The sequence below is a fragment of the Leptopilina boulardi genome, unplaced genomic scaffold (genome assembly GCF_019393585.1).
Source record: "Leptopilina boulardi isolate dan_hultmark-lab unplaced genomic scaffold, ZJU_Lbou_2.1 LbouV2_110, whole genome shotgun sequence".
Classification (NCBI taxonomy): Eukaryota; Metazoa; Arthropoda; class Insecta; order Hymenoptera; family Figitidae; genus Leptopilina; species Leptopilina boulardi.
The window spans coordinates 259,359-281,860 of NW_026137653.1; the positions used below are offsets into that span (position 1 = coordinate 259,359).

Here is a 22,502-nt window from a genome sequence, read left to right on the forward strand (position 1 = left end):
ACAGCCAACATTTACTCCCTCTAACATCCTTATCTCTTTTGCCCATGAAAGTAAATTATAATCAGTGGTCAATTTTTGATCTTACTATCCTCCCGCTAAAGAGGTTTTAATTATTAGAATAATTAAAATTATCTATTTTCTAAAATTTTAATTCTAATTTTTATGCTCTTTCTCTGCTTTTATTTATTTTTTCATAAAAAAAAATTAAAAAGAAATCAAAATTTACTCTATAATGTGATTTTTTAAAGGAAACAGTAAATTCCATTCACAGAAAATTAAAAGGCATTAAAATAAGCTGCTATTATTTTAATCCAATTTTGCTTATTTTAATCCATTTTGGTATTAAAATAAACAAAATTGAATTAAAATAATAAGCGTTGCAGCTTATTTTAATGCCTTTTAATTTTCTGTGTTTTATTTACAATAATTTAAAAAAAATAAAATAGTGCAAAATTCAATGAATTAAAATTATTATTAATTATACTGAAAGACTTAGTATCTCTTTTATTGAAAAATAATATTTTTCTCTCTTAGAATATTTAATTTTGCAAAAAAAGGAATTCAAACAAAAAAAAAAAAAAAACTTCATAACTTTGTTCGATACTAAGGAAAGTCTATAGATTTAATATTCCATACGATAAATTAAAAAAAAAATTGAATAAAAAGACTCTCGTATATCTTCATTTAATTTTTATAAGAGAATTGTAACTTTGTAATTATATCTTTTCCTTTATTCAATAATTTTTTTTTTTAAACCACAAAATATATCAACTTTTAAACTTTATTTTCTCTCATTTATAGTGTGATTTAATTTTTATAAGAGGATTCTAATATTTTATTTTTCTACTTATAACATTGATCACGAAAAACTTTTAATTCTTTAAAAATTATGTTTCCTCTTCCAATGAAATATTTTTTACAATTTTTTGCGCTATGGCCTGGCCATAATAATAACTTTTTTTTTCATTTTTATGCATTATTAAGCATCACAAGTCTTATTTTTCAATTTTATAACGTCTCTGATGTTTTCGATAATTTAGAATTACTTTCAATGAATATAAGTAATATTATTATGATCTTGGCAATATTTTTAAAAACCGCAATTTCATGGAGGAAGCGAAGGTAAAAAAAATAATATAATAAGTTTTATAATAATATTATAATTAATAAAAATAATTATAATAATAATAATAATTATAATAATTAATACCTAATAATTAATAATAATTAATAATAATTTTAATAAACGTTTTAGTTCAATACATTTTTTTAATTATTTAAAATTTTTTTTTAAATAAATCAATTGTTACTTTTATCTTACGTTATTTTATGTTAAATTTATTTTATCTACTACAGTCATGTATGGCTGGTTGCATAATTTTAGGTGATTAATATCCAATTTGGAAAAATGGAAAAAAATTTTTGAAATAAAATAAAAATATTTCAAGAATAATAAAAAATAAAATATATTTTACATAATGTTTAAATTGTATTATGAAACTATATGTATGTACAGATATATGAAAAATGTTTTAATCAAAATGATGGATGATTGGTATCAAATAAAAAATCCTGAACAATTAATAATTATGAAAAATCATGTTAAATTTTCTCATACATTTTTTGTGAATGCATTTATTGCATATAATTTTACAATTCTTTTATTTCCCATTTTTGCCCTACGTATATATTTTACTGAGTCTGTTGAAAATAGACTTCTACCATTATTGGCAAAATTTCCATTTTCGAATAAAACTTCTCCAATCTATGAAATAATATATATTTTACAAGCTATTCTTCTCATTTTTGCTGGTAATGCCTTTGTTGTCTTAGACACATCTTACGCAGCAATGGTAATTATATTTACTGTTTTTTGAAAAATTAATTTAATTAATTAAAAATTTGTTTTTTAATTATTATCACAGAAAATTAAAAGGCATTAAAATAAGCTGCTATTATTTTAATGCCTTTTAATTTTCTGTGTAATCGTATTATATTATTGAAAGAAGTTTTTTTTTTATTATTTAAATTAACAAAATATATTTTTGTTTTCCTTTTTTTCCATAGATATTACATGCTGTGTCTAAACTTGAAATTATACGATTTGAATTGGAAAATTTTGTAAATAATATCTTAAAATCAGAGAAAAAATCAACTGTAAAAGTTTTATTCGAAAAATATCATGAAGTGACAAAATTTGTGAATAGAATTGACGAAATTTTTTCTCTACAATTATTTTTCTATTTTATATTAGCGAGCCTACAACTTTGCTTTAATATATATATTAATTTGATGGTAATATATATATATATTTTATATCTTTAATTATATTAAATTTGCAAAATGACAAAATCTTAAAAAATGTTTCAGAACTTTTCTGTAAATAATATTAATACGATATTAAAAAGTACATTCATATCAATGTGCGTACTAACTGAACTTTGCATTTATTGCGTTTTGGGAGAATATCTTCAATCTAAGGTGTGGTAAAAGTCATTTTTTTTTTTTAGCAAAAAAAGAAACAAAAATTTTATTTTTCTATTCTAGAGTTTTCTGATTGCTGAATCTGTATATTTTATTCCTTGGTATGAATTAAAATACAGTGAAACAAAAATTATTATGATGTTTATACAAAGAGCTCAAAAACCAATTACTATTACTGCCGGAAAAATGTTTACTGTTTCGCATTTCACTTTTATGAATGTAAATACAATTCTAAAATTTTTTTTTATAAATTAAAATATTTAAGAATGTTAATATCTTTTTTTTATTTTGTGATAGATTATTAAAACCTCAGTATCGTATCTCTCAGTTCTACGAGCAGCAAGAGTTTAAATGAAGATATTGTAAAAACAATTGGTAAATTATCTTCAAATAAACAAAAGACTAAAGAAAAGCTTCATTTTATATAGAAAATAAAAATATGAATTTAGTCATAATAAAAAAAAATTAATTTTAATACAATAATTTTTACCTTGATAAATTTTTATTTCTTTTAATGTAAATAATTTTATATATTTTTTAAAAATATTTTTCTTTAAAGAACAGCAAAAAAATAATTTATATTTATAACTGAATTTAAAATGACAACTATCAGTAATTCTTCTTTAGAAAGATAAAAACTTTTCTCTCTTGATATATTTAATTCTGCAAAAAAAAAGTCATACAGACGAGAGTGATAAAAAAAACTTTAAAACTTTGTTCTTTACATAGTTTATGTGGAAAACGTATAATTTGATATTCTATAAGATAAATTAGAAGCAAAAAAAATGAAACGCCTTCATTTAATTTTTATAACAAAATTGTGGCTTTGTATAATTATTTTTCTCTTATATATATGTAACTTTAATAATTTTTTTTCGATGAAGATGTCAATCTTTGAAACTTTATTTTCTCTCAAATGTTATTTAATTTTTATAAGAGGATTGTAATATTTTATTTTCTATTCACAAACTTATAATTTCTGATATGTTTCCTCTTCCAATACGGTATTTTTTAGGAATTTTTGCTCTTTGGCCTGGCAATAATAATAATTTTCTTTTTTATTTTTTTACATTATTGAGCATCATAAGTCTCACTTCTCAATTTTGGCATGTCACTATTGTTTACGACAATTTAGAATTACTTTCAATGAATATAAGTAATATTGTTATGATTTTAACTTCATTTTTAAAAATTGCAATTCTATGGAAAAAACGAAGGTAAAAAGTATTGTTACAACATTGAAAAAAAAATTATTTGATGCAAATAATCGTTAAAAAATAAATATTTATATCTTAAATAATTTTTGAGTTAAAAAATTAATAATTTCTGTATTTCAAAAAAGCATTTTTCTCAATAATTATTTAGGTAATATAAAGAAATGTTAATAAATAACCGATTATTTAAATCAATTTTTTTTCAGTGGCATTATTTTTTTAATTACAAGTAATTTTGATTTAATTTTTATCGTTAAAATATGTTATGTACATTACAGCCATGTATGTCTGGTTGCATAATTGTTGTCACAAACTGGAAATCATTAATAAAAATGATAAAATCAAAGTTATTTTATTTAAAAAAAAAAAATATTTTTAAATACGTATTTTATATAATATTTAAATATATAAAATGTTACGAAATTATATATATATATATATGTATGTACAGATATGTGAAGGATGTTTTAATCGAAATGATAGATGATTTGTGTCAAATAAAAAAACATGAGGAATTAATAGTTATGAAAAATCATGTGAAATTTTCTCGTACATTTTCTATAAATGCATTTATTATTTATAATTTTACAATTATAATGTTTATTTTTACACCTCTTCAAACATATTATTTTGGCAAAAGTGTCGAAAATCGATTTTTTCCATTATTGGCAAAATTTCCTTTTTCTTATAAATTTTCACCAGTTTATGAAATTATATATTTTCTTCAAGCAATTTTTCTCCTTCTAGTTGCTAGTATTTATAGTATCTCAGACTCATCTTATGCTGCTATGGTGATATTTTTAAATAATTATTTAATTTTTAATCAAAATTAAAAATAAAAAAAAAATTAATTTTTTAAGATTTTAGATATTTACTTATGATTTTTTATTTAGGTGTTACATGCCGCGACTAAACTTGAAATTATAAGATTTGAATTGGATAATTTTTTCAATAAGGCCTTAAAGTCAGAGAAAAAATTGTCTATAAAAGTTTTAATTGAAAAACATTATAAAGCAATACAATTTGCAAAGAGAGTTGACGATATTTTTTCTGGCCAATTATTTTTGTATTTTATATTATTAACTCTACAATTCTGCTTTAATGGATTTATTTATTTAACAGTAATTATATCAATTTATCATTTTACATTACATAATAATATATCATTATTACACAAATTTTAAAAAAAATATTTCAGACACTGTCTGATAATAAGAGTATCAATATGCTATTAAAAGATACATTTGTATCAATGTCTGCGCTTGTTGAACTTGGCATTTATTGTCTTTTAGGGGAATATCTTCTATCTAAGGTTTGCCATTTTTTATCATTAAAGAAAAAATATTAAAAGTATTTTCGACGAATTAAAAAAAAATTTTAATGTTGCTTTTATGTAGTTATTTATATATTTTTTTTTTATTATTTTAGTGTTTTTTGATTGCTGAATGTGCGTATTTTATTCCTTGGTATGAACTACAATGCAGTGACGCAAAAATTATCATGATGTTTATTAAAAGAGCTCAAAAACCACTGACTATTACTGCCGGAAAATTTATTACTGTTTCACATTTTACTTTTGTTAATGTAATTATATGTTTAATTAAAATATAATTTAATTTTTGAATTAAAAATTATTTTTTAAATAATTTTTCAATATTATTTTTTATTTTGTGACAGGTTCTTAAAACATCGTTATCATACCTCTCAGTTCTACGAGCAGCGAGAAATTGAAGAAAATTGTTACACATAATAATAGAAATTATATATGTATTAAATAAATTATTCACCAATAAGTATATAACACATAAGATAAGTCTTAAGAAAAACATTTCTGATAAAAAAAAAATTTTTTTAATGAAATATAAAAACAGTTTTCACAATAATATGAAATTCTAAAATTTTTATGTATTCGCAAGAATTGGGGAACCACACTCAAAAATATATTTGATGTAAATAGTCGTATAAAAAATAAATTTGATTTTGAAAATAATTTGAAATTTGCTGTTCACCCTGATAAATCTGACATTAGTTTATATTTATTTCTCTTTTATTGAAATATAAAAATTTTTCTCTCTTTCAATAATATTTAATTCTACAAAAAAAAAGTCATATATACAAAAGTTATAAAAGAAACTTTATTCTTTACATAGTATATCTGTAAAACCTATAATTTGTTATTCTATAAGAAAAATTTAAAGAAAAAAAAAAAATTCATGTCTTCATTTAATTTTTATAAGGAACGGTAACTAATTATCTTGAATAATTTTTTTTTTTTTTTTTTTTTTACAATACCAACTTTTAAACTTTACATTTTCTCCCATATAATATTATTCAACTTTTATAAAAGGATTCTGATTTCTAAATAAAAAGAAATGTTTTCTCGACCAATGGAATATTCTTTAAGATTTCTTGGACTTTGGTCAGGCCATAATAATAATCTTTTTTACATTTTTTTTATATTATTAAATATTGTAACAGTGGGTTCACAAATTTGGAATGTCACTACTATTTATGATAATTTGGAAATATTTTCATCGAATATTAGTAATATTATAATGGTTACGACGTTATTTGTGAAAATAATAATTTCATGGAGGAAGCAAAGGTAAAAATAATAAATTAATATTTCATGATATTTTAGTATCAATTTATGTTATACTTAAAAAATTATAGATATATGAAGGAGGTTTTAGTCGAAATGATGGATGATTGGTGTCAAATAAAAAAACCTGAACAATTATTAGTTATGAAAAATCATGTGCAATTTTCTCATAAATTTTTTGTTTGTACATTAGTTATGTATAATTTTACAATACTAATGTTTCCAATTGTTGCACTACAAACATATTTTACCGAGTCTAATGTGGAAAATAGACGTTTACCATTATTGGTAAAATTTCCTTTTCCTATAAAAAAATCACCATTCTATGAAATTATTTATATCTCGCAGGCTATTCTTCTTATTTTGGTTGGTAATATCTATGTTGTCTTAGACTCATCATACGCAGCTATGGTGATAATTTATTTAAATAATAAATTAATAAATAAATATTTACTTTATATGAAATGTTAATTTTAATTTAATTGGAAATAAATCAATGTGCAGATAATGCATGCTGCGACTAAACTTGAAATTATAAGATTTGAATTGGAAAATTTTGTAAATAATGTCTTAAAATTAGAGAAAAAATCGACTATAAATATTTTGTTTCAAAAGCATCATGAAGTAACACAATTTGCAATTAGAGTTGACGAAATTTTTTCTCTACAGTTATTTTTTAATTTCTCATTATCGACACTCCAACTGTGTTTTAATGGGTTTATGTACTTAATGGTAATCTAGTTATAATTTGTTTATTTTTTATAGTATAAAATTTTTTAAATGTTTTTTGTATACTTTTTGTTTTCTTTATTTTTCATAAATTTTTTATTTTTATTTAATTTTTTTTTTTTTTTTAATATTTATGTTATACAAAAAATATTTTTATTTACTTCGAAAAATGTTTTAGAATTTATCTGAAAATAATCTCAATATGCTACTAAAAGATACATTCTTGTCAATGTCTGTACTAACTCAACTTGGAATTTATTGCGCTTTGGGAGAATATCTTCAATCTAAGGTTTTTTTTTACATTTCTTTTATATCGAAAAATACAGATTCCTGCACCGACATTTTACCGACGCTTGCAAAAAAGTGGTCCTAATTTTGCGAAATAAAAAAAAAACATTCACCTATTTCGTTAAAAACAATTATTTGTCAATTTTTTAACAAAAGAAGAGTTTTCTCTGTTGTTTTTTTAGCACGACTTTTTTTCAAGTGTAGGTAAAATATCGGTACAAAAATCTGTATTATTGTACAAAATTTTTTTTTAGTTTCACAATTTTTTTTTTTTAATTTTTTTTCCTATTTTAGTGTTATTTGATTGCTGAATCAGCGTATTTTATTCCTTGGTATGAATTAAAATACAATGATGCAAAAATTATCTTGATGTTTATACAAAGAGCTCAAAAACCATCGACTATTACAGCAGGAAAATTTATTGGTGTGTCGCATGTCACTTTTTTAAAAGTACATATTTTTTTTATTTTATATACTATATAAATCAAATTATTCACAAGGATCGCTTTGTACTATTTGTTTTTTATTTTGTGACAGATGATTAAAACTGGAGTGTCATACCTATCAGTACTTCGAGCAGCGAGAGTCTAAATTGAAGATGAAAAAGAAACTTTGAAAATAGATTACTTTTTTACCCAAAAAAAAATTCATTTTGTGGTCAATTGAATTAATTAGTTGTATATTAAAGAAATTATAAGAATGTAGTTGGTACAGAATAAATTCTTTTCTACATTTGCTAGAAGCCTATACAAAAAAATTTTTTTGGGTTTTATTTTGAAGTCGAAGACAAATTATTAAATTCAAAATATCGAATTCAATATTAAATTTTTTTTATAATTTTCCCAACAATATATTGTTTTTATTAAAAAAACTTTTCTCTTAGAAAAAAGAGAATAATTTTTTCTCTATTTTAGTATGCACTATTTTTTGCTAGTGTCCCCTTGGTTAGAAAAGAAAAGTTAGTTTTTCTTTCAATATTTAAAGTGCAAAAAAAAAGTCATGCGAGATAAGAAAAAAATTTCTCTACATATATGTAAAGCCTATAATTTTATATTCTGTAAGATAATTTCGAAGGAACAAAAAAAAAATTCTTATATCTTCATTAAAATTTTATAAGATGATTCTAACTTTATGATTTTTTGTCTCGTGGAGTTTTATTAAATTTTTATACGGGGATAATCTAATTTTTAAACTTTTATTTTTCTCTCAAGTCTCAACTAATTACGTTCACAATTTTTATAACAAAAAAAAATGCATATCATTCCTCTTCCAATGGAGCATTTTTTACAAATTTTCGGACTTTGGCCCAGTTATAATAATAGTTTATTTTATTTTATTTATGTATTTTTGAGTATACTAAGTCTTATTTTTCAATTTTGGAATATCATTATTATTTATCACAATCTTGAATTACTGACAATCAATATAAGTAATATTATCATGGTTTTTGCCATTTTAATAAAAATGACAATTTTCTGGTGGCAACGAAGGTAAAGTAATTTTTAAAATAATTATTATTTTCCATTAATTAAGGTAAGTTAGTAATTTTGTTGTATATAAAAAATTTGATTTTATATGATTAAACTGATTTATTATTATTTTAACATTTTAATTTACATTTATGCTATATACAATACAACTTTGCATGTCTGGTTGCATAATTTAAGGTGAGTAGACGAGAAAAATGTGAATTTTATAGAAACTTTTGTACAGCGGAAGATATTATAATTACAATTATTAAAAAAAAATACGTAGATTATATATTGTAATTTTTTGAAGAAAATAAAATAAACTTCAAGGTACGTGAAAGATGTTTTAAACGAAATGATGGACGATTGGTGTGAAGTGAAATCACCTGAGGCATTAATTGTTCTAAATAAACATGCTCAATTTTCTCATAAATTTGTTATAAACACAATAATTGCATATAATCTTACAATTATGATGTTTCTTGCTGCTGCTCTTCGAACATATTTTAGCGAATCTGTCGAAAATAGACTTTTACCATTATTAGCAAAATTTCCTTTTTCTAATAAAAATTCTCCAATTTATGAAATTTTATACATCATTCAATCTTTTCTTCTTCTTTTGGATGGTAATATGTATTGTTTAACAGATTCTTCCTATGTTTCTATGGTAATAATTTTAAATAGTTATTTACATACATAAAAAGATAATTTAATTAATAATTTTAAGAATTTTTTTCGATTTACAATGTTTTAAGGTACTACATGCTTCAACGAAAGCTGAAATATTACGATTAGAATTGGATCGATTTTTAAATAATGATATCTTAAGATCAGAGAAAAAATTTACTATTAAAATTTTAATCAAAAAGCATCGTCAAACAATACAATTTTCGAAAAAGGTTGAGAAAATCTATTCTGGACAGTTATTTTTGCATTTTGCATTAGCAACTTTACAACTATGTTTTCAAGGATTTATTTATTTGATGGTAATTAAAAATTATTGTATATTCATTTTTATGTGCGTTAAATAAAAAAATTAAATTTTTTTTTTAGACATTATCTGATAATAATGGTATCAGTAGTCTATTGAAAGATACATTCCTGTCAATGGTTTTGATTTTTGAACTTGGAATTTATTGTGGTTTGGGAGAATATCTTCGATCAAAGGTAATTAAAGAGACTTCTTATTTGAAGGTAAATTAAATTAAAATAAATTGATATTTTAAAGAAAAGAGAATATTTTACATATTCTTTTAATTACGTAAAATTGTATAGAGTTGTTTAATTGCTGAATCTGCGTATTTAATACCTTGGTATGAATTAAAATCTACTGAAGCAAAAATGATAATGATATTCATTCAAAGGGCACAAATACCTTTGACTATAACTGCCGGAAAACTAGCGGTTGCATCGCATCGAACTTTCACTAATGTATATACAATATACTTCTATTTAATATATTATGAAACACATTCAATAAAGGTCTTTAATAATTAGATTCTATTTTTTCTAACAGATTATTAAAACATCATTTTCGTACCTATCAGTTCTACGAGCATCGCGGGTTTAATAAAATTCAAAAATATAATATTTTATTCTATAGAAAACATTTTTTAAAGTTATCTTTTTAAGATAACATAAAATTGGAAAAGTAAATTGTTTTGACATTTTTCGATTTTGAATTTTTTTTACTCTTTTTTGCATTATTAAAGGATACATTCATGACGATGGCTGTCCTTTATCAACTTGGAATTTACTATGATTTAATAAAGTATCTTCAATCCAACGTTTGACTATTAATTCAATTACCTTTAAAGTAAAAATATCAATTTCCACACCTAGAAAAGAAAAATGTTTAATTCAGAAAGATGATTAGACTTTTAAATTTTTATATTAATTTAAAGTTATATTTTATTGCCAAATCTGCATACTTATTACCTTGAAATGAATTAAAATCGAGTGAAAAAAAATTTATAATGCTGATAATACGTAGAGTTTAAAAACCACTATAACTTTTACTGCCGGAAAATTGATGAATAAGTCACATTTCACTTTCATTAATGTACATACACTTCCACTTTATGTATTATGATAAAATATTCACTATAAAGGTATTTAATATTTAGTTTTCACTTTGTCACAGATTATCAAAACATCACTATATATAATACCTCTCAGTTCTTCGAGAAGCGAGAGTATGAAGAATATTGTTACACAACATTAAATAGAAATTATTACATACATCATATTCAATAAACACCCATAAAGATATAGCACCTTATGAGAGAAGATTCATTTCATGAAAAAAAAAAATCTTTATCTCGCGCTTTCTAATGTAAATCTCTCTTACATTATGAAGCTGCAACAATGAGATAAACATAAAAACTGTCGGTAACAACTTCGACAAAATTAGGGGAAATAAAAAAATTAATTAAATTTTTTTATAAAGGGATATTCAATTTTGCAAAAAATTTTCAATACAAATTTCCCAATTTCATAATTAAAAAAAAAATTGTCAATTCAATTTATACGTAAAGCAAATTTAAAAAGACTATTTATTAAAATAGAAAAAAAACCTGCAAAAATACTTGATTAGTTTTAATAATAAAAAAATTTTCTCACCACGATGAAACTACTGAAAAAAATAAAAACACAATACAAACAAATATTCAGATTCTTTTACACCTTGTTTTGAAAAACGATTATTTTCTCTAACACAAAAACATTATCGAAAAAGTAATAATTTTTCCAAAGGGTAAAAGAACTGATTTAAAGAAGAGAAAATAAAAAAAAACAACATAGTGACTCAAAGATATAAATTATATGATAAATATTGATTCACTGGAATTCCAGTTATTTAGACGCACACATACTCATAGTAAACTCCACATTTCCCTACCTATCGCTATATTTAAAAAAAAATTATCTCAATCACACATAAAAAATTTGCCTCCCTAGCTATATCTAAAAATCGTTGAATTTAATTCTCAAACATTACACGATTCTCTCTCATACCGCCCAGGTGCAAAGGCCTACACTAGGGATACCGTCCCGGGACGTTATCCGACACCTGAGCTCAAAATCACACAAATTGCTGAAAGAACAATTACTGATTAGTCCCTAAACGAAATAGCAAAAAAATTTTATTTTCTCATGCATTAGCTTTATACTTTAATTAATTATAAATAAAATATTAAAAGCAACAGAGATTTTTAAGTATTTAAACTTAAATTAAAATGTTATACCAAACTAGTTTTGAATAGCAAAATTAAAAAGATTTACTTGAAATATTAAAAAACATTAAATACTAAACAAAATATACAATACAAATGATAGACAAGTATAAACAATGAAAAACATTGGTAAAAATATTAATTTATGCAGTAATAAAATTAATTACGATAAATAATATTTTTTACCAATGGTGTCACTATGTTGTTATTGTTCCTTCCCTGTTTTGGAAATTTTAATATTTGCTGCGATTAATTTTCTATATTTATTTATTTAAAAAAAGATTTAAAACATTATTGCAAAATATGTAAGTTAAATTATTTATAAACTAATTGTTTAAAATATTTAAATAAAACAAACAAAAGAACTTGTTAAAAACAGAGAAGGGGATAATTAAAAGACGACTCACCGGCCGGCGAATCCCACGTTGGGGCAATATGTACATCGCCACTTCTCGAGCTCTTCTTGGGCCACTCCACGGAGATCCCTCCCATATGCACATCTGCGGGAGACCGGGAGTTATGCTACCAAGTAAAAAAAAAAAAAAATATAGAAAAAATAGACTATTTTGGAATAATTGGTAGCATGCAGGGGCCACTTTTCTTCCTCCACATCCTTCCCGTCCTTCAAATTGGTTTTTGGACACTGAAAAATAAAAATTTTTAATTATATTATACAATTGTATTATTAAAATAATATTAGTTCCTAAAAATTAATTTTTACTAAACAAAATTTGCATAATTTGATAATTTTTTTGATTTTTTAAATTTTTTATTCATATTTTAGTAATTTATTAGAAAAAATTCTTAAACCTAATATTTAGGAATTTAATTCTTAAAAATGTTAAATTGTCTAATAAAAAGAAAACTCACCTTTTCACTTTTTCACTAATTGGCAAAGAGATATAAAGACAGCATAATCCTTCTTGAAAATAATAACTCTTCTTTTATCCTCTGCTACTGGCCAACTGACTAAAAAAAATTATTAGTTAAAAATTTGCTCGCAATTGCGTTGTTATATGTATTATTTTTAAATAATAAAATAATTATTTTTATATAACAGTTAACAATATATTACATTTTCAAATATTTAGTACATGGAATAAAATTATTTTATTATTTCAAAGCCACTTTTTTAAATTTATTGCAAATATTTAAAGCAAATATAAACCAATATTTATGTAAATTTAATTAACTCACATTGAACTGCGCTCAGCAATGCCCGATCTCCTCCAGGAGCTGCTCTGGAACATACACCTTTCCTCCGAGAAAATGATACCTGCAGATAAAAAAATAATTATTTTTAGCTGAAAAAACTTTTTGATTTTAGAATAAATATTCTGTAAATGTATTAAACACATAACCCTCTTTGTACTATTGGTTTTCATAATTAAAAGCTGAATTATTATGTGTAATTATTACTGTACGTTAATACTTTTTTATCAAGGAAATAATTTACAAACTCACATAATTCTGCATCCACTTGTTCTGAATCTCAAAATTCTGAAGATCGATCGATTCGTTTCATCGATACACTCAAGACTGTAAAATTTTTGGTAAGTCCTGAAATAAACGTATAATCGTCAAATAATTGAGTATTATTAATTATTATTATTATTTATTATTATATTATTAGAAAATTAAACAAATTTAAGCACTCAGTAAACAAATAAAAGAACATTTTTATACAAAATGTCGCCTTAACCTAAATTCATTAATACACGCACTCACCTGACAATAAAGTTTTTTGTAGTCCAACTCGTTTTTCCATTGACAATTTTGTTTTTTTAATGATTGGAAATCATTTGTTTTATTAACTTTTAATAAATATCTTTTCGATTGTTGGAATTGTTGCAGGATGTGACACTTATGTCGTTTGAACGTGAGAGAATTTTCTTTCGCGCCATTACTGTGTTAAAGGTGAATTTACAAGACTTTTGATCTTACAACGTCCAATACGTTTCGTTATGGTGGGGGAATTGGCAGTGTTGGGCAGCTGAGATTCCGGTTGCATGCGTAACATTACGAACGTTCTACTGAACAGCAAGTGTTCACAAATTACTTCGACCAATCAGATCACTCTATTAGTTTTCGATTGCGACTGTACCTTTAGGATTTTGGCGGTTGTGGAAAATGTTTGAAATTGAGGGTGAATGACCTGAATTTGCAAGTTTTCAAGTAGTCAACAGTTGGAAAATAAGAATTCATTACTAATACGACTAATATTGAATTCTGGGCCGTTAATAAATGGGAATCAAGTAAGTATAATCAAATTCTGATAATTAATAATTTGGTTTTGTTCTCAAATCATCGATAACCTTGTAATGAAACATTGATTCGAGAATTTATTGTACATCTAAATATTCATTTTGGGGTTAGCGAAATGAAAATGTTTTGTAATCTATTTTGAGAGTGATTAGTGATAATTATTCAGTGGGAAACAAATTATTATTTATATTTTCAGGTTATTCAACTTCATTCTTCAAAGGCTTGGATGCATTTTCTTCATTATTGATGGTACTTCCAAAGTCGGCTGTTCTTGAGGGTCATGAGGTGGAAAATAGATCGATGCAGATTTCTGTAAGTTTGTAAATTATCTCATTCTTTTATATTTTACTTAAAAAATGCTTCAATTTGTTAAATATTAATTGCATGCATTTTTCTTCGATATCAAAATATCCAAATTGGTTGACGAGCATATGTACAGGTATTATTTTGTGAGTGTTAGGGCCGTAAAAATTGATCAGGTGAACCAAAATCTAAACAACCTGCTTTATTTTTGTACCATTAAAAGTCTCAAAATCGGAGATAAAAAACAATAGAGTCAATATATTGTTCATTATTACGTATATTATTTAAGAATTTTGAGGTTAGGGCAACATTTTATAAACAAATTACCTCAAGTAAAACTAAATTCAGTTAATGATGGTTAATAAATTTGTTCAATACATTGTATTTTATGTTCAATTCATTTTTACTAAGATGTTATTGCTAATTATTTTTTTAATCTACAGGTATCATTTTCTTCGATGAAAGGTGTGAGTTCCAGAGCAGCTCCTGGAGGAGATCGGGCATTGCTGAGCGCAGTTCAATGTAAGTTGATTAAATTTGTTTAAATATTTATTTTTAGCTTTAAATATTTACGTTGAACTAAAAAAATGACTATGAATAATTGATTTAGAATAATTATTTTAACAAATACAAATAATACAAATAACAACGCAATTGCGAGCAAATTTTTAACTAATAATTTTTTTTAGTCAGTTGGCCAGTAGCAGAGGATGAAAGAAGAGTTATTATTTTTAAGAAGGATTATGCTGTCTTTATATCTCTTTGCCAAATAGTGAAAAAGTGCAAAGGTAAGTTTTCTTTTTATTCGATAATTTAACACTTTCAAGAATACAATTCCTAAATATTAGATTTCAGAAATTTTTCTAATAAATTAGTAAAATATGAATAAAAAATCAAAAAAATTATCAAATTATGCAAATTTCGTTTAGTAAAAATTAATTGTTAGGAACTAATAACATTTCAATAATTCACTTGTATAATATAATTAAAAATTTTTATTTTTCAGTGTCCAAAAACCAATTTGAAGGACGGGAAGGATGTGGAGGAAGAAAAGTGGCCCCTGCATGCTACCAATTATTCCAAAATAGTCTATTTTTTCTATATTTTTTTTTTTTTACTTGGTAGCATAACTCCCGGTCTCCCGCAGATGTGCATATGGGAGGGATCTCCGTGGAGTGGCCCAAGAAGAGCTCGAGAAGTGGCGATGTACATATTGCCCCAACGTGGGATTCGCCGGCCGGTGAGTCGTCTTTTAATTATCCCCTTCCCTGTTTTTAACAAGTTCTTTTGTCTATTTTATTTAACAATTTTAAAGAATTAGTTTATAAATAAATTAACTTACATTATTTTGCAATAATGTTTTAAATCTTTTTTTAAATAAATAAATATAGAAAATTAATCGAAGCAAATGTTAAAATTTTCGAAACAGGGAAGGAACAACAACATAGTGACACCATTGGTAAAAAGTATTATTTATACAGTAATTAATTATATTACTGCATAAATTAATATTTTTACCAATGTTTTTTATTGTTTATACTTGTGTATCATTTGTATTGTATATTTTGTTTAGTGTTTAATGTTTTTTAATATTTCAAGTAAATGTTTTTAATTTTGCTATTCAAAACTAGTTTGGTATAACATTTTAATTTAATTTTAAATACTTAAAAATCTCTGTTGCTTTTTAAATTTAATTTTAAATACTTAAAAATCTCTGTTGCTTTTTATATTTTATTTTTAATTGCTTAAAGTATAAAGTTAATGCATGCGAAAATAAATTTTTTTTTTGATATTTCGTTTAGGGACTAATCAGTAATTGTTTTTTCAGCAATTTGTGTGATTTTGAGCTCAGGTGTCGGATAACGTCCCGGGACGGTATTCCTAGTGTAGGCCTTTGCACCTGGGCGGTATGAGAGAGAATCGTGTAATGTTTGAGAATTAAATTCAACGATTTTTAGATATAGCTAGGGAGGCAAATTTTTTATGTGTGATTGAGATAAATTTTTTTTAAATATAGCGATAGGTAGGGAAATGTGGAGTTTATTATGAGTATGTGTGTGTCTAAATAACTGGAATTCCAGTGAATCAATATTTATCATATAATTTATATCTTTGAGTCACTATGTTGTTTTTTTTTTATTTTTTCTTCTTTAAATCAGTTCTTTTACCCTTTGGAAAAATTATTACTTTTTCGATAACGTTTCTGTATTAGAAAAAATAATAGTTTTTCTAAAGAAGGTGTAAAAGAATCTGAATATTTCTTTGTATTGTGTTTTGTTTTTATTTGTTTCAGTAGTTTCATCGTGGTGAGAAAATTTTTTTATTATTAAAACTAATCATGTATTTTTGCAGGTTTTTATTCTATTTTGTTAAGTGATATTTTTAATATTTAATTAAATATTAATTAATATTAATATTAAATTTAATTGAATTAACAATTTTTTTTTATGTTTAAATAACAATTTTGAAAATGTTATACATTAATTATATTCATGACAATGTTTTATTACATTATATTTATTTTTTCTTTTTGATATAAAATATCATAAAAAAAAATACTTTTCGTCTCAGAGAGATAAGTGGTGCAAATTCTTTGCTTTATCACATAGTTTGTTCTCTGAGAGATTCCCACTTTAAAAATATTAACCAAGACTATCGCTAATACAAACATTTGTGAAAAAATACGGAAGAAAAAAATTGAGGGTCGTTTACCTGTTTTAAAGTTGGGATGCGGTCTTTTCGAAAATATAAAAGCAAGGCGCTTTATATAGCTGCCTGACATTTCGTTATAATTCGCCATGGTGTTAAGTGTAGTAATTTTTTTTGTAATTTTAATCAATGTACAATTTTCTTCATCCCTAGAGGACCATCTATTCTCTGATGTTACTCAATCATTAAGTGCTCATGACTATAAAGTCCTTCAAGATTGTCATAATGACGATTACCGGACATATTTGCGATGTTTGAAGAGACATAAACGACATTATGAAATTTCTGGTATGTATTTGAGATGACCTGATGACAAATAAATTTTTAAAATATTTTTTTTTTTTCAAATTTCAGGTTCAAGTAAAAGTTGTCTAGATGATTGCATTGTGGCAAATTGTACATCATCAAAATGCGTACATGATTGTTATACGCGTTGTAAGAAAAAAATAACTGAAACATATTCCAAAGTCACAGAAACAGAATATGAATGCTCTGGAGGAAAATGTAATGAAGTCCTGGAAAATTCTAAAATCCCAAATATCACCACTAATCTTAATATTACAATTGGACTTCTTAATTCAACAAACTGTGATAATAATAATAATACAAAATCAACTGGAACTTCTGGATCTGAAAATAATGATGACTCTCATGATGATTCCAAAATTACTATAAATAATATTATTACAAATCAACCTGGATCCGAAAATTCCAACTGTCGATGCCGTAAGGAATTTTTTTGCTTTTATTATTTTTTATATAATTATTCAATTAATTGTTCATTTTATTCCAAGAGATAAAAATGATGTTTTTAATTTTAATTATAAATAAAAAATCTCAAACTCGTGTTTTTTAATTATATTTTATATTAATTTCATTTCATTGTAATAATATAAAAATTTTAATTTACAGCCGGATGTAACTGTTTTCCTTGGTCTGTGCTACCGCAAATTACAATTGGATTTGGTCCAGGACCAACTGGAGTTGGATGCTGCTATCCGCAACCGTGCACTTGCTATCAACCTTCTCCACCGGTTTGAACTTTATTAATTTATCAAAAAAAAAAAAAAATAATAATTAAAACAAAATTAAATTACTATTTTTATAATGAATCATTTTGTTTTAGAAAATTGATTGTGGATACTGTGACATGCCTCTTTTTCGTTACAAATGTGACTCCAGCTGCTTTAACTCCAATGGATCTAGTCTTCAGTCTATAAAGTAAACATAATTTTTTTATTTTTTTCTAAAATATTCTTTTTTTTTTAATTATCTTAGAAAAATTTTTTCCCGTTTTTATTTGATTTTAAAATATTTTTTACTTATGGTAAAACAATTTAAATTAGACTAAAACAATTTATAATTGTTACAATTTTTCACTCGACAACAAATAATCGTTATGGTCACTAAATTAGTCACTAAATCGAAAATATTGCAGTAAAATAAATAATATCGATTTTGTAGTCGTTTATTATTTTTTGATGTAAAAAAAAATATTTCTATTGATTAATGACTAACAGAAGGAAAGTAGATATTTTTTTATAATAAATCTCTATATGAACAAATTTCATATAAATTTTAATTTCGTATTGTATATATATATATAGATATATTGAACCCCCTTTTTTGGAATGGTGGCCTTGTGTGTAAAATAATGCATTTGTCAAATTGTGACAGACGGGACTGCGTATAGTGTATAATTTATACCGAATTGTACGTTAAGCTCAATTGTCCTAAAATTCTAGTTGAAGCAGGTTGTTGTATAGAAGAAAAATACTTTTACCAGTAATACTTTTAAGCATACCCTTTTCAGTGTTAACCCCCCGCAGAGATCGTTGCAGGTGACAGTATAGTTAAGTTGACAGGTGTTATAATATTGATGGTCCCATACCAAATACTTTCACCACCAGTAATAATTTAGTCTTCTTCGAAATGAATCGTATATATTATATACATTTGACTACTCCTTTTTGACTATATATATATATAACTAATAAATTTCACTATAATAGAAAAATCATCATTTTGGATGAGAAAGAAAAGGTTCTTTTAAATTCAATTTCTTTTTATTTGTAATAGAAAATATCGATTTTTTCTAAAATTCGTAAATATAATTCTTCTCGTGATTTGATATGGGGCATTCCACGGGAGATTTTCATTCAAAATTTTTTTTTCCCCGAAACATTTTTTTCGAAATCTATATGAAAAATAAGGATATAGGTCAGAATTTCTCAAACGGATCACCTAAAATTCAGAAATTTTTTTTTTAGTCTCATTTTTTTTCTCAACGGTTTCTTATACAAAATTGTGTGGGGAATTCAAAAAAAATAATTTAATTTTCTGTAGGACATCAAGAACACTATTTTTTAATAACATTTTATAAATAAATAATATAAAAATCTATTAAATATGAACTTTTTTCAAAATAAAAATTATATTTAGAAACTACATTTTAAGACGAGAAAAACCCTTTTTTTTAAATTGGTGAACAGGAACTCGAGAAAAAATTTTTTTTAAATAAGACTGCAATAAATTTCAATTGTCTATAACTTTAACAAAAAATTTTTTTTTGACCTAAAAATTTCAGGGACTTATTTTTACCATGTAAGGAGTCAAAAGAAATGATTTTTGATTAAAAAAAAAAAAATTTCTGAATTTTAGGTGATCCGTTTGAGAAATTCTGACCCATATACGTATTTTTTTATTTGATAAAAATGAAGGAAATTATGATTTTTTTGAAAATTAACGTCAACGATGGATGTTTGTTTTTGGGACATTTTTTAATCTATTGTACTAATAAATTAAAAATTATGCTATATATGAAATTTGTTCATTTTTTCTTAAATTTTTCAAATATCTGCTCAAAAATAACGTACCTATAAGAGAAGTATAACAAAAAAGTTGAAATTAAACTTAAAAAGTGAGTTTTCTCAAAAGAGACATTTTCGATTTTTAATTTTTTTGCATTACAATCTCTGATGACTGAAGAATTTTTTCCCCTATCTGCGAAAGTGGTACTTTTAGTTTTTAAATTACTATTTACAATTTTTAAGCTCGACGCAAAGATTTTTAAAAAAAATTAAAATTAAAAAAAACAAATGAACAATAATGGAAAAAGCGAAAAAAGGTTGTATTTGTAAAATAACTGCTTAAATTCTGTGAGCCGTACTAAGAAAATTAAAAATAATAATTTAAAAACTAAAAGTACCACTTTCGCAGATAGGGGAAAAAATTCTTTAGTCATCAGAGATTGCAATGCAAAAAAAAAAATAATAAATAAAAATCGAAAGTGTCTCTTTAGAGAAAACTCACTTTTTGAGTTTAATTTCAACTTTTTTGTTACTTCTCTTATAGATACGTTATTTTTGAGCAGATATTTGAAAAATTTAAGAAAAAATGAAAAAAATGAACAAATTTCATATATAGCATAATTTTTAATTTATTAGTACAATAGATTAAAAAATGTCCCGAAAACACACTTCCATCGTTGACGTTAAATTTCAAAAAATCATAACTTCCTTCATTTTTATCAAATAAAAAAATACCTATATCCTTATTTTTCATATAGATTTCGAAAAAAATGTTTCGGGGAAAAAAAAATTTTGAATGAAAATCTCCCGTGAAATGGAAAATTTCTTAGGGATTATGTTATATAATAATTGGAAAAATTCATTCACTTCTATATGGAAAATATCTCAGAGATGCGAGCCTATAACATCAGTTTCGTAATAGATATCAGAGTTGAATAATAGCGAAAGTCGTTGGTAGCATCCCAGCGTGGGAATAACATTATAACTTGTTTTATCCTACTCGTATTTCTTTGTTGAGTTGAGTGTAATCGATAGTTTTCTTTTTGAATTTTAGCCAACAGGTCCTTGAATGAACATCTAAAAATTAAATTATATTAAAATTTTTTTGATAGAAATATTTATTTCAAAAATAATTTATAGAAATGGCACACGCGCATTACATGCGGTTTTAATGAAGAAAGCAATTGTAATAAGTTGATGAATACTGACAATAGATAAAATTGTGTTTTGCTTTCGCATACGTGGTAAATGATAAGAATTTATAATTGGTTCCAACGGTTCCAACATGTATATATAATATGTATATAGAAACATGTCGTGGGTCGTGGAGCCGGTCTTTTGAATGGCGAACAATAAAATTTACTATATACAACTACTCGTAATTGCTGGTGAGCAAGGCGTTGTCTTATTCTTCCTGTCAGAAGCCGTTTTTTAAACACTCGATAACGCGTGTATAACATAAAATAAAATATATCACTGACATTTCCTGCCTCTTCGGATTACATCAGTGACAAATAACTATCAATAAATGAGAGGAAAAACGCAATTTTTCTTCCACACATAAATTGCATTTTATATTGAAAACTAATTTATTTATTACAATTTTAAATTATTATTTCAAAATTCTATTTTAAATTTATTTATCAAAATAAATTTTTTTTTTATTTTAGATTTAAAATGATACACTGAAAAAAATGTATTTGATTCAAATACCGATGTATTTGGTTATTATCAAATAAATATTTACTTGAATCAAATATTTCAGTATTTGAAGCAAATACCATTTATTCAATTCAAATAAGAAATATTTGATTTAATTAAATATTTATTTGATAATAACCAAATACACCAGTATTTGAAATTAATTTGAAGCAAATACCATTTATTCAATTCAAATAAGAAATATTTGATTTAAGTAAATATTTATTTGATAATAACCAAATACACCAGTATTTGGATCAAATAAATTTTTTTTCAGTGTAGGGAAAAATTTGGTGAAATTGTTTTTTTTGTTTGATATTTGTTACATAGGAAAAATTTAATTTTCATTCGCGAATATAAAATTAGTTTGTTTAATGAAAAATCATAAATCTCCCTGAGATGATATACAATCTGATGAAAACTATACAACAAATTGTCTATCATATACGCCTATATATTATGCATGTTTACGAGGTTTTTCTCCTACGCTAAAACAACTGAATTTCTATAACTCTCTATCAAACTAATTTATCTTATTTGCGTTCACTTCCATCCGGGGGATGTTTATAGAGTCTCAATGACTTATTGATTAAGTAAAATGTCAAATAGAAACTGTTTTTTATATTATATTTTCACTGTCAGAAATTTAAACTATTTTTTATAAAAAAAAAAAATTTATTTGATTCAAATAATTT

General features: G+C 24.1%; 6 protein-coding genes and 1 long non-coding RNA gene across 7 annotated transcripts in view; 6 read left to right on the forward strand and 1 right to left on the reverse strand.

Annotated features, from left to right (window-relative positions):
• Positions 1-904: 904 nt before the first annotated feature.
• Positions 905-2,259, forward strand: LOC127277152 (uncharacterized; the record flags this gene model as incomplete). The annotated part of the gene is made up of 3 exons (XM_051298018.1): positions 905-1,122; positions 1,517-1,853; positions 2,068-2,259. Coding segments are annotated over exons 1-3 (747 nt in total), but the record flags the coding sequence as incomplete, so codon positions are not given.
• A 152-nt stretch (positions 2,260-2,411) lies between these two features.
• Positions 2,412-2,852, forward strand: LOC127277750 (odorant receptor 4-like). The gene is made up of 3 exons (XM_051299104.1): positions 2,412-2,481; positions 2,548-2,703; positions 2,782-2,852. Exons 1-3 carry the CDS (start codon positions 2,422-2,424, stop codon positions 2,833-2,835), a joined length of 270 nt encoding a protein of 89 aa, XP_051155061.1. The 5' UTR covers positions 2,412-2,421; the 3' UTR covers positions 2,836-2,852.
• Positions 2,853-3,376: 524 nt separating this feature from the next.
• LOC127277737 (odorant receptor 82a-like) lies at positions 3,377-5,625 on the forward strand. Its single transcript, XM_051299062.1, has 6 exons — positions 3,377-3,701; positions 4,150-4,489; positions 4,592-4,819; positions 4,897-5,010; positions 5,127-5,282; positions 5,376-5,625. The coding sequence occupies exons 1-6, from the start codon at positions 3,469-3,471 to the stop codon at positions 5,427-5,429; spliced, it is 1,125 nt and encodes a 374-aa protein (XP_051155019.1). The 5' UTR covers positions 3,377-3,468; the 3' UTR covers positions 5,430-5,625.
• A 434-nt stretch (positions 5,626-6,059) lies between these two features.
• Positions 6,060-7,957, forward strand: LOC127277743 (putative odorant receptor 92a). The gene is made up of 6 exons (XM_051299076.1): positions 6,060-6,303; positions 6,372-6,711; positions 6,805-7,032; positions 7,208-7,318; positions 7,612-7,767; positions 7,855-7,957. Exons 1-6 carry the CDS (start codon positions 6,071-6,073, stop codon positions 7,906-7,908), a joined length of 1,122 nt encoding a protein of 373 aa, XP_051155033.1. The 5' UTR covers positions 6,060-6,070; the 3' UTR covers positions 7,909-7,957.
• Positions 7,958-8,941: 984 nt separating this feature from the next.
• On the forward strand, positions 8,942-10,514 carry LOC127277747 (odorant receptor 82a-like). Its single transcript, XM_051299088.1, has 6 exons — positions 8,942-8,984; positions 9,117-9,453; positions 9,542-9,772; positions 9,840-9,953; positions 10,062-10,217; positions 10,303-10,514. The coding sequence occupies exons 2-6, from the start codon at positions 9,142-9,144 to the stop codon at positions 10,354-10,356; spliced, it is 867 nt and encodes a 288-aa protein (XP_051155045.1). The 5' UTR covers positions 8,942-8,984; positions 9,117-9,141; the 3' UTR covers positions 10,357-10,514.
• A 2,416-nt stretch (positions 10,515-12,930) lies between these two features.
• Positions 12,931-13,902, reverse strand: LOC127277392 (uncharacterized). The gene is made up of 4 exons (XR_007842365.1): positions 13,748-13,902; positions 13,484-13,579; positions 13,217-13,295; positions 12,931-12,988 (listed from the first exon to the last, which is right to left on the reverse strand). It is a non-coding gene; the product is annotated as an uncharacterized LOC127277392 (long non-coding RNA).
• A 3,387-nt stretch (positions 13,903-17,289) lies between these two features.
• The window catches only part of LOC127277661 (uncharacterized), a 65,004-nt gene continuing 59,791 nt past the window's right edge, over positions 17,290-22,502 (forward strand). Inside the window, exons 1-4 of the mRNA XM_051298969.1 lie at positions 17,290-17,584; positions 17,651-18,022; positions 18,209-18,330; positions 18,423-18,517. Coding sequence (XP_051154926.1) covers positions 17,386-17,584; positions 17,651-18,022; positions 18,209-18,330; positions 18,423-18,517 — 788 coding nt within the window. The 5' untranslated portion in view covers positions 17,290-17,385. The remainder of the gene's footprint in view (positions 17,585-17,650; positions 18,023-18,208; positions 18,331-18,422; positions 18,518-22,502) is intronic.

Coding starts and splice junctions, on each gene's coding strand:
- LOC127277750 (XM_051299104.1), top strand. CDS start 2,422: ATGTGCGTACTAACTGAACTTTGCATTTATTGCGTTTTGGGAGAATAT. Junction 2,482..2,547: donor GAGAATATCTTCAATCTAAG/GTGTGGTAAAAG, acceptor TTTCTATTCTAG/AGTTTTCTGATTGCTGAATC. Junction 2,704..2,781: donor CGCATTTCACTTTTATGAAT/GTAAATACAATT, acceptor ATTTTGTGATAG/ATTATTAAAACCTCAGTATC.
- LOC127277737 (XM_051299062.1), top strand. CDS start 3,469: ATGTTTCCTCTTCCAATACGGTATTTTTTAGGAATTTTTGCTCTTTGG. Junction 4,490..4,591: donor ACTCATCTTATGCTGCTATG/GTGATATTTTTA, acceptor TTTTTTATTTAG/GTGTTACATGCCGCGACTAA. Junction 4,820..4,896: donor ATGGATTTATTTATTTAACA/GTAATTATATCA, acceptor AAAATATTTCAG/ACACTGTCTGATAATAAGAG.
- LOC127277743 (XM_051299076.1), top strand. CDS start 6,071: ATGTTTTCTCGACCAATGGAATATTCTTTAAGATTTCTTGGACTTTGG. Junction 7,033..7,207: donor ATGGGTTTATGTACTTAATG/GTAATCTAGTTA, acceptor AAAATGTTTTAG/AATTTATCTGAAAATAATCT. Junction 7,319..7,611: donor GAGAATATCTTCAATCTAAG/GTTTTTTTTTAC, acceptor TTCCTATTTTAG/TGTTATTTGATTGCTGAATC.
- LOC127277747 (XM_051299088.1), top strand. CDS start 9,142: ATGATGGACGATTGGTGTGAAGTGAAATCACCTGAGGCATTAATTGTT. Junction 9,454..9,541: donor ATTCTTCCTATGTTTCTATG/GTAATAATTTTA, acceptor CAATGTTTTAAG/GTACTACATGCTTCAACGAA. Junction 9,773..9,839: donor AAGGATTTATTTATTTGATG/GTAATTAAAAAT, acceptor TTTTTTTTTTAG/ACATTATCTGATAATAATGG.